This window comes from Macrobrachium nipponense, chromosome 13, assembly GCF_015104395.2.
Source record: "Macrobrachium nipponense isolate FS-2020 chromosome 13, ASM1510439v2, whole genome shotgun sequence".
NCBI classification, from domain to species: Eukaryota; Metazoa; Arthropoda; class Malacostraca; order Decapoda; family Palaemonidae; genus Macrobrachium; species Macrobrachium nipponense.
Window position 1 is genome coordinate 28,629,198 of NC_087206.1, and position 12,126 is coordinate 28,641,323.

Consider the following 12,126-nt stretch of genomic DNA (forward strand, 5'->3'; position numbering starts at 1 on the left):
CCCAAACACCTTAACCAAATCCCTGATTAACGTCCAACAAAAGACATCACCCAAGGACACAGGCGTCGTACGAAATCCCATGCCTGGACTGTGGCCAATCTTACATCGGATTTACATGAAAATCACTTCCCCAGAGATTAATACATCACAAATGGTCAGTTAGGTATGGACAACCGAACTCAGCTATTTTCAACCATATAAATGAACATAACCATAGTATAAACTGGAATTTGTCACATATAATTTATAGCAGCAACTGCCGGTACGAGAGTCAAATGATGGAATCGGCCTTGATTAAAGAGAGGCAGGTAATGAATATCTCAAAGGAGCATGGGACTCAGATGTCATCAACAAGATTTTCATTCAACCGACGCTTAAGATTAAAGGAAGATTATCAGCGGGAGTGACCTAAATTGGCGTACCTGTGGATGGACCTCTTGGTATAAATACCACCTTCTCTGTAAGTTTTGTAATTCATCTACCTGAAGAGAGAGAGAGCAGTCTCTGAAATATAGTATTTCTCTCTCTCTATATTTTGGTGTTTTTATGGGCTCATTTTATTATATATATATATATATATATATATATATATATATATATATATATAGATATATATATATATATGATATATATAGTATATATATATATATATATATATATATATATATATATATATATATATATATATATATATATATATAAAACAAACACATTATCTAGTAGGTTATTGCTGGGTGTATGAAAACCAGTAGAGAACACGGTGGTGTCTTAAGGCGCTAGACGTAATGGTCATGAGCTTTCCGTGCAGATGTATGAAGCTGCTATTGTAAAGGAAGTTTCCTAAACATGAGGTTAGTCCCAATTCGGCAGTGTAAAGACGAATGAAGCAGAAACCTCTTTGCTTCTCTTGTTTAGTGTTACCTCTCGATAAGTGAGAAAAAGCTTAATACTTGTGTATATAATATATATATATATATATATATATATATATATATATATATATATATATATATATATATATATTATATATATATATATAATATATATATATATATATGTATGTATGTATGTATAAATATATATATATGTATGTATGTATGTATAAACTATGCATATGTGTACTTGCATAATATCATATACGCATGCATATATAAATTATATATTACATATACATGTACACATATATGTGTGTACATATAAATATATATATATATATATATATATATATATATATATATATATATATATATATGTCTGTGTGTGTGTGTACTTACATATATACAGATACATATATACACATACGTATATATACATATATATGTGTATTCATATATCATATACAGATATATATAAAATATATATACATATAGATATGCATGTATGTATGCATATACGTATATTATATATGTATATAATATGCAAGTACGCATATATACCTGTATATATAATGTATATGTATCTGCTTATATATATTATATAAATACATATTCGCATAAAAATATTTGAAGGAAAAATGAAATTGCAATCCTTACCTGGAAATAAAGATTTCCATCTTAGTGAATGAAAATATTTCGCAGGATTCTATTGAACGTTTCCACCCTATTTGCAAATTGGAAATATAAACCTATTCTTGGTAAACATTGCACGTAACAATTTTCTCCTCCATCTCCTCCTTCCCTAGAACGCGAGCAGAAAATTTTGCTGCAGAGAACGTCCCTGTTAATACCCTGAAGTTATAAACGGAGGAAGCGCGATTCATTATTTGGCGAGGATTCACCAACGGCTGCAGGAAATATAACATAAAACCCCTTTGAGGATAAACAATTGCGTGGGATGCTCTCGGAATGACCAGAAACTCGAATATGAACAGCAGAGAATTTTCGCCTGGTACAAGAGAACCTTTCTTTCAATGTATCAACTTTTTGTATTTATGAACTTCAGGGAGGCATAAGTACTGAATTTATTAGACAATAAAAGTAATTATATGTTTCATATATATGATATATTAGGAATAATTATGTCTATATATATAATTATATATATTATACTATAATATAATCTATATATCATAGGTATATTATATATATATATATATCTATCTCATATATATATATATTATATATATCTTTAATCAATATTAAACTAATAAATATCTAAATTCTATATTTATAATCTATATAACTATTCTATATATATAGATATAGTGTATATCTATCTCTCTCTCATCTAATATACTATGATGTAATGTATATATCTATTCTAATATATATACTATATTAAGCTATATAATATATATATATTATATATTATGAGGGCCTCAGAACCACATAGTTGTAAACGCCACCCCCACCAAAATTGAGTTAGGCGTACCAGTAGATTTGGCAACGTTTCCTCTGTCATTTGTTGCATTTCTATGCTATTCACGAGTTTCAAAAAGGTCGAAATCCCTACTTGAGCAGTAGGAATTATCGATTTTGTCTACATGAATGAACGTCGCGCGGAGGTTACAGCCTCATCACGGGCTCAGTTAGAACCACAAGGACGTACGTGCGCAGCTCAGGAGCCAAGATAGCGCGCGTCACCTAGCGGGTAGTCAGTTCTAAGCAAATCAGCATTTTTCCCCATAAGGCGGCCGTAAGTGTCGGCCAATCACCGCACAGTTTACATTCCCCACCTCCCCTTATTTTCAAGTTCTTTAGCGGATGTACAGTATTTTCATGGTGAGTACAGATTAAAATATTTGCTTTTCTTAGAGAAGTAGTAGTGAGTGTAGTAGCATTATTTTTCTATAATTTTTTTTGTTTGATTATTATTATGATATTGGTGATGATTATTTTAATGGCTAAACATTATGATGATGGAACGTTATCATGGTCAACATCATCAATACTAATATTACCGTATTATCATTATTATTTGCTATTATCATTAGCATCGTCTTCCAAAAGCACTCTATTTACGAAATTTTAACTCCAAATCGTTCTCATCCTTATTTGTTCTTCTTATGCATTTTAGCCATCAAAAATCTGTTACAATGAGCACACTTGGAATTCCGAGCTTCTCCTGTGACTCATTTGCTGCATACGATACATAATACTAGGTACATACATCTCAATTTCCATCGGCCTCCAAATGGCTACTTTCGGGACTTTACTTTTCTTCTTCTTCCTTTAAAGTTAATACAAGCTTTACTCTTCTTATTCTGCTTTTCAAGTTTATCTTCTCAATTTCCCACCGTGTTTTAAAATACGACCTCTCCCATGCTTTCTACTTTTAACGTTATGTTACCAGCATACAGCAATTCCCAGAATGCCTTCCATTCTACACTCCTTAGTGACTTACTCTATTACTATGATCAACAAAACGAGCTTTCCGAAAATATTAATACAGCCTTATATATTTGCTACACCAATAGCTGTTTTCTACCATCCACTCCAAATTACTATATGCCATTACACTTCTTGCAAATATGTCTTTTGAACCATGATTTCCCCTGTACAGAGTATGATAAACATTTATGATAAACCAGTGTACACTGACAGCACATCAATACATAATGACTTTTGTACCTAAGGTTGACTTGCATCCCTTCAACCGCATCCGAGGATATGCGATTAAAAAGTAAGTGTGACAGACAGGGGACACACAACCAAGTGCAAACCCGAGGAGAGCCAGATGGAACAGGCGGACGATCTTCCGTGCACATCTGCCAAGTTCGAATGATACGCGACATACACACAGACGCGCAGACAGACATGAGGATAAAAAAAAAGGGAAAACTTGTAATATACGGTTCCCTTGTCGACAGGGAGCTAGCTATTAATGCGATTCTTACCTTGTCTCTGTACCCTTTGTTATAGTGTCCCTTGGTTCCGTATTTGCCTCCTTTTTTCCCTATTCCTGCTTTCTTGAAGTTGCCATAGTACTGCCCTTTATCATGCTTTCCTTTGTACCCACTTCCATGATGTCCGTCGTGACCCTGTTCGTCAAAGTAAGAGAAAAGCTTAAAACTCACTCAGACAATTTTGCTCTAAAATAATATTGATATAAATTAACAAATGGAAAATAAGCCCGTACATGATACAATCATTCAGATATCGAATCTATTTCTGTATTCTTTTTAATTATATACAAAAAGAGCTGTATGAAAGTCCGAATAAAAATATAATGACGTTAATTAATGTGGTCTGAAATTAGCAATAAATATAACAAACCCTGACTAAGCAGAAAATAATCTGATCTTCGGACTAATTCAGTTCATTTTGCTGACTTCAATCAATGTATGTTTCCTTTACGTCATTCCAAATGACAGTTAATTACAATCTACTGAAAAATTACCTCATACAAAGGCCAATGGGGTGAGGAAGCGCTTCTCCCTTCGAAGAAATAAACTCAGAGGAAGTAAACAAATAAAAGTGGTTAGGAAATCAAGAAAACGGAAGAAAAGAAGATTGCCATATTAACGAGGTGGAAATTCCTAAAATTATATCATAAAAAATTACATGACCTTTGGACTTTCAACGAAACTTTCAGAATAACGCAAATGTATAGCATACTTGTTATTTCACAACATACTTTTAATGACTTACTAACGAACCTTCCAGAATCATGCAAATGAATAACCTACTTCTTTCACAACATATTTCTAGTTACTAATTAGTTATACGATTAAGTTTTAAAGAGACAAGCAAAACTATAAGTATAAAATATTAGAGCATATATAGGCTATATGATAACACAGAAACTGAAGCAAAGAAGCGAAAAAAAATAAATGAAAAAAAGTGTAGCAAAGGGACACAGACAAAAAATGAATCACAAGAGACACAGGCAGGCAGAATCTGAAGTAGAGACAGAAGCTGAAGCAAAGGAAAAAACAAACACAAAATTACTCAAAGGAAAAAAAAGTAAAAAAAAGGGCACAGCCCAACAAACTGATGCAAGGGGGGATTCTGATGGGAAGATGAGATGCAAAGAGAATAATCAGGATTAAAAAAGACAGACAAAAGCAAACTGAGGCAGAAGGAGAGATAAACAGACAGACAGTTAAGTACAGAAGCGATTGAGAGACATAATTTAAGAAAGAAAAGACAAACTGAATCAAAGGAGAAGCGACAGAAATACACTAAAACAGAGGCGACAGACATAAATTGAGTCAAAGAAAAGAAAATGACAGAGGAAATGATACTGAGAAGAGAAAGAGACGAACAAAAACTGATCCATACAAGGCACAAAAACAAAATAAAACTGAACCAAAGAAGAGACACAAATAAACAAAGACTTCGACAAAATGAGACAAAAGCCAAACTGAAACAGAAAACTGTAACAAGGAAAGCACAGACAAATAAAAAGAGAGAGACAGACAGAAACGGATGCAGAGGATAGAACCAAAAAAGAAATTCCAGCAGACAAGAGGCGCAAACGCAGAGAAGCTGAAGCAGAGAAGTAAGCATAAGAAACAGCAGCAGAGAAGAGAAGGTCAACATGAAACTGAAGCAAAGGAGACACAAATACACAGATAAACAAGTTAAGGACGCTGGTAGAGAAACCAAGGCAGACAATAGGTATAAAAATGCAAAAACTGACATAAAGAAGAGACAGACAGATTTCAGCTCCTGGAAAAGAGAGACGGAGGCTGAAAGAAACTAGGAAAAGCAAATTAAAAAAAAGCAACATACAGCACGAATCTGAGGTAAAGAAACGCAGAAAGTGAGCTATAGAGAGGAAACTGAACCTGATGCAAAGAGATAAGGAAGACAGTAAATGTTTAATATGTGACACAAACAACCAGAAACGGAACCAAAGAAGATAAACCGACAGAAAAGACAGGACACACACTCACAGAAAATCAAAGCATAAAAAGAGAGGCATATAGAAACTGAAGCCCAGAACAGACGCACAAACAGAAACTAAAGCAAAGAATAGACACAGACACACTTCAATTTTCCAAAGAAATGACAAAGAGACTTCAGCACAAAAAGATAAACATGCAGACAGAAATTGAAGAAAGAAAAGAGGAGACAGAGAGAAAAGCTGGTGAAAAAGACAGAAAGAAATAATCTTGAGTAACTCAATCTATTAAAAGATGCTCCGAAATCTGCCTTACTACAGCATCCGAGCCCTGATGACCATTTCATGCATCCTCCTGGGGTAAATATTCAATTTTTTTTTTTTTCTCCCCTTCTTCCTTTTTCTTGTTTTCTGCCGGGCTGAATACGAGAACTGGGTTCCCTAGTCCCATTAACCGGTACATGGAAACAAAAGAAATAATATTCATCGTACTCACCCCCTTCTTGGATTTACCATAATCTCCTTTGTCCTGCTTCTTATAACCTTTAATGTCCTTGTATCCTTTGTGGCCTTTATAGCCGACGTGATCCTTATGGCCGCCTTTGTGGTGCTTGTAGCCTGTCTCGTGGTCCTTTCCTCCGTACTGCCTGTGGTCCTCGTAGTGCTTTGTGTCACCATAAGTGTGGTAGCCTTTCCCATGACCTACAGAAAACGAGAGAAGTTGTTTTGGAAATGACGAAGTTTCAACATTTATTTAACAGGGGTATCGTGCAAGAACGCTTTCTGCCAACTTTCAGCATCTTGCTATAAAGCATGCACACTTTACCATTAAAATTCAATCATCGTCTAACTGGATAATTTGATCTCTATAATTCGTCCAACATATGAAATATACAGTCTGATAGAACAAAACATTTAAAGCTCTAAGTAATCTATATCGTGGTTAGCTGGGTCGAGCACGAACCGAGAGGTGTTTCAAAAAACATGTTTTTTCCCATAAATCATCATCTATCTCGAATCTGGGTGTGATTGATCTGCAAGAGGATAGCAGAACACACACTACAATCATGTCAAAACTTGCATTTGCCTTGGCCTTGTCCTTTCACCTTTTCTGAGTAATAGTTTGTTTTGAACATGTGTGGGATACAAAGGCAAAGTTATCTAGCAGTGATTTCCTGTCTAACACTTTGACTCTGGGATAGTTTTATATTGTTGGAAACTGTAGGTACATGGTGTGTGTACATTGGTTGTGGCTGAGATGACTTATATTGCCATTTATTCCAATTTCTTTCGAATGCCAATTTCTCAGTTTTTGCATTTTTTTTTTTTTCAATTTTCATCAACAATGGCCAGCAGGCAGTATTCTCTGAGGATGGATGTCATCAACTAACTTCTAATGGAATTATAAAGAGTAACAAAGAGTTGAATGCGAGGGTGATGACCTTGAAATGATTACGACACAAGAGGGGAGAGAGGGGGTGGGACGTATAGGGGGCCTCCCTTTTCTGGTGACAGGTTACATGAGCTTATGTCAATAAATCATGAAACACTGTAGAGAGAGAGAGAGAGAGAGAGAGAATAACATTTCTGATATGAGAGTAAATTACATCTTAGTGCAGATCTTTTTACATAATTCCATTCTAGGATAATATGAGTTTATTCTAAAAAAAAATTAGCCTTTTCCTATTTCATTTCGGTACCAAAATAATTCGTGAAATTTTGACAATTTTTTTGGCTAAAAAAACATACCCTTTTTTATTTTTTTCATTTTGACCTCTATGGGTCCGACACCTTTTCTGACAGTCACATATTATAAATACGTAGTAGTTTTAGGAAGGATTCCCTCAATTTTTGTGTGTATATAGCGTATTTTGTATTTTTTGTAAATATTTTCGTAAATTATTGTTTGAGACACAGAGAGAGAGAATAACATTTCTGATATAATAGTAAATTACATCTTAGTGCAGATCTTTTTACATAACTCTGTTCTAGGATAATATGGTTTATTCTATAAAAAAAATTAGCCACTTCCTATTTCATTTAGGTACCAAAAAAATTTGTGAAATTTTGGCTTTTTTTTTTTTTTGGCCAAAAAAACTCACCCTTTTTTCTCGTTTCAGATTTTGACCTCTATGGGTCCAACACCTTTTCTGGGAATCACATATTGTAAATAAGAGTTTTAGGAAGGATTCTCTCAATTTTTGTGTATATAGTGCGTTTTGTATTTTTTGTAAATATTTTTTAAAATTATTTTTTATATAATTATTTAATAAATATTTGTAATAAATATTTAATTTGTAGAAGGGTATGATTTATCTTCTCAGTAGTGTTCGGCAATGGTGAAATTATTTATTTATTCATTTTGAGGACGTAGCTGTCCTCATCTAGTCTACAGAATAATAAAGAAAGTTAGTTACTGCGTACAAGCAAACATGCCATTACACAAAAAAAACAAACCATCGGTATATGTTGCGCACTATTATAATCCTCAAATGTTAAAGGTGACATTAAAAAATATTCCTCAGAGAATTGTGGAATAAAACTGAAGGAATGGTTATTCAAAAAGTTAAAGAGAGATGGAGAGAAGCAAATAAACAGCACATATTACTTAAAATTTATAATGGTACCAACTCTCAAAAGTTGAAGGTAAAGAAGAGAAGAAATATAATGATGCTAAAAAAAACACTTGTTCCATTAATTGAGAACACTCGCTGTTAAAATTTATTCTTGGAAACAAATTTTTCTTCATTTATATGGTGTACATATATATATATATATATATATATATATATATATATATATATATATATATATATATATATATATATATATATATATATATATATATATATATATATATATATATATATATATATATATATATATATATATATATATAAACTTGAGGCGAGATCTAATATTCTGACACATCGGAATGTTTATGCGGTGGGACTGAAATATGCATTATGTGACTTCGTTGCCGACTAGACTTCCACTTTCTCATAAGTATTTCAATTTCTAACACGCAAACATGTCTAGGACTCTGTAAAAACAAATAGTAATGAAACTGGCAACATAATAACGGGCTCTGGTTTAAACGCCAAGAGGTCACAAAATAAAGTGCATTAATAAGTTTTGTGGGTTGGTGATTTTGACCAGGGACATTGATATGATGCCAATTTAATACTAAGTCAATCAATCAATCCGCTGTTATAAAAATGAATAAGCAATTATTCAATGTAGCTGCAAGTGCCAAGTATAGTTTACTTGCAGCATATTACTAATTAACAATGACCCTACGATTTACTTTGAACAAAAACGATACTGATACGATATCTTTATAAAACTGCTGATACATTTAGTTTTATAAAACCACACAATTTTACCTGTTTTTTTTTTTTTTTTTTTTTTTTTTGGGGGGGGGGGGCGATAAAGCATGAAGTTAAATTTCAAAAATAAAATATTTTTCCTTTAATAAAAGCCGACAAAAAACTTTTTTTATACATAAAAACAGGTCAGTAAGTTCTACAACGTAGAGAATACATTCTTTTTCCTTAAACTAATATGAAAAGTTGTGCTGTTCCATACAAAAAGAGTGTGCTGTTCCATACAATAAGAGAGAGAGAGAGAGAGAGAGAGAGAGAGAGAGAGAGAGAGAGAGAGAGATAAAGCAATTTTCACTTGACAAAAACACGAATATTTTCTTCTTTACTTTTCAACATTCTTTACGCGACGAAAACACCTCTGCCGTCAGATTAAAATTCCGAAGGTAACAATCTACTGTGCATTTCAGAGCCGTGACTACTTGATTTTCGTCGATAAAATCTCACCAAAACATCGGATATGGATCGTATTTTGGAAATAGCTATTTGAAGCCACAGCCTAATTGGCAAAAATATGCAGTGATGTCTAATTTTGATAATTAAGGTAATTATCAGAGTAAATCAAAGAAATTTTAAGGGAAACTTAGCTAAATCTAGCAGGCGAGTACAAAGAGGCTAGTATAAAGTCATTACTACAGACCCTCCCACTCATTGATACAGTAGTGACGTACGTTACTAGATACCCCTCCCGTATACTTTATGAATGAAGACTCAGATGTTGGAAGCAGTAGTAACAGTAGTATATGGAATTTTTAAATTGTTTCACACATTCAAACTCCCAAGTAGAGTACAATTAAGGAATGGGCATTAAATGAGAATATTAATTTTATAATACAGTTCCATGGCGCAATCCACGTTTCTGTTGATTTGAAATATGCACCAAGTCTTACACAGTCTCTGTGAAAACCATTGACACCCTGCTGTTTCAAGGATACGTGAAGTATCGTTCTGATACCCGCAGTGAAGCCTTAAACCACCCCGACACCGCAAGAGATATAGTTCATGCCGCCGCCTCCCACCTGAAATACCTTTCGCGCGCAGGTATTTTTTGTCTTGGAGACTGCATCAACCCATCTCGTTCTGAGTGGTGTGGTAGTGCTTTTGCCCGCACTGCCAGTCCTAGAATTGGGAGGTCGCTGGTTCGCGACTGTCGATCGCCAATTCTATTATCGTTTAATAAATTCCCCCTCGGTTAAGCATATATGAAAATATATTAATTCCGAGGTAGAGCGAATTAGATATTAAAGGACATTTGTAGTTCGATATATGTATATGAATCACGGTAATGTGATAGACTTATATATATATATATATATATATATATATATATATATATATATATATATATATATATATATATATATATATATATATATATATATATATATATAATATATATATATATATATATATATTCACGCCCAAAAGTATTTTCGTTCGTCCATCTATATATTTATTTATTTTTGCCAACGCAGTCGTATGTTTGCTGCTTGTTAGTAACTGGATGCTGTTTGCTTGTTATTGTTTTTGCAGTTGTTAAGGAGGATGGTTCTAGTCCAATAATTTCTTCCTTTGCATGGTGACGTGGAGGCAGAGACCTTTTTTTTTTCGGTAACAGCCCAAGTTTGCAGTCAGTGATCCGCTGAACGCTAGAGAGGTTGGGATTGCCTCTGAGAGGTATTTATCTAATGAGAGTGGCAGATTCGCCTTGGATCGCTGCAATGGTGTTTATCTGTTGGCTCCCTTTATTCGACATCATCGCCTGCTTTTGAGTTTTCAACGCCTTACACCACTGTCACGCCCGTTTGATCGTTCTTCCTCTGCTGATACATGGATGTTTGGCTTCGAGGAGCAGCTGTGATCAAGTTTTTTATCAAGTTCTCGATACCAATCTTGTTCCTGATCTGGAGGTTTCAAGCACCTGTTAATCTGCGATGGACACATTACGAAAACGGGAGAGGATATCAGCCTTGGACAGACTGTAAAGGATCTTAGGTTTCATCACTTGGTCCCTCTTATTTACTACTGCAACTGTAGCACCGTTGATAAAACTTCACGAGGAGTTAAGTATTGGTATTAGTAACTGTCCTCCATTTTTAGAGCTGCAACAGCATTCCATTACAGAGGAGCATCCAGTTTACGCTGCAGTGACCTGAAACTTATCTCGGTCCAATATTATTCAATTACTTTTTTTCTTTTGTAAATAAATCTTTATAATATTTCCTTTTTCTTATCATACTCCCTCGTTGTCCTTTGCCATCTTGTTCATAAATTATTACTGTTAGTTCAAGGTACTTAAGGTTGTGCAAAAAACTATTTTTTTATGTAACGGCTTTACGCAAATTATAAAGAACCTGCTTCAACATAGAAAGTTAACGTTATTAATTAAGTCATGACTATATATATATATATATATATAATATATATATATATATATATATATATATAATATATATATGTGTGTGTGTGTGTGTGTGTGTGTGTGTGTAAGGAGGTCAGTAGAATAGCCAAGTTGTTAAAAATGGTCGTTGCAGCTAATCAGTGAGATAGTTTATTAGTCAAGCAAATTCGGCCATTCTTTATCCTTGGTCTAAAAAGTTAGAAATACCTTGACATGAACATAATGTTTGTATATATCTCTTTTTCATACTCGTCATCCTAGTATAATCCCTATAAAGATCACCTTTGTCCTCTTGTCTAAATCGTTTGGTGTTTGTGTATCGCCATATTAACCCACTTACCCGTTAATAATTAGCATATGATACATAGGATTCTTTCTTTGTTGTATACTGCAAAAAACACGCAACACGAAAGCAGTCTTTTAGCCATGAGAACAATTTGCTAGACTTGTCATAGGAGAAGCAGCAGTCACGTATACCTAGTTTTGACCAATGACGATCGGCTGCCCTCGCCCTGTTGTCGGCGGTGTTTACTATTATGTAAGGTTACCAGGTAC

At 33.9% G+C, this 12,126-nt stretch overlaps 1 protein-coding gene across 1 annotated transcript in view; it reads right to left on the reverse strand.

The window, feature by feature from the left end:
• LOC135225278 (uncharacterized) overlaps positions 1–12,126 on the reverse strand; it is a 42,726-nt gene that overhangs the window by 15,271 nt on the left and 15,329 nt on the right. Inside the window, exons 4-5 of the mRNA XM_064264609.1 lie at positions 6,284–6,489; positions 3,836–3,979 (exon numbers count right to left, since the gene is read on the reverse strand). Of these exons, the coding sequence (XP_064120679.1) occupies positions 3,836–3,979; positions 6,284–6,489 (350 nt within the window). The remainder of the gene's footprint in view (positions 1–3,835; positions 3,980–6,283; positions 6,490–12,126) is intronic.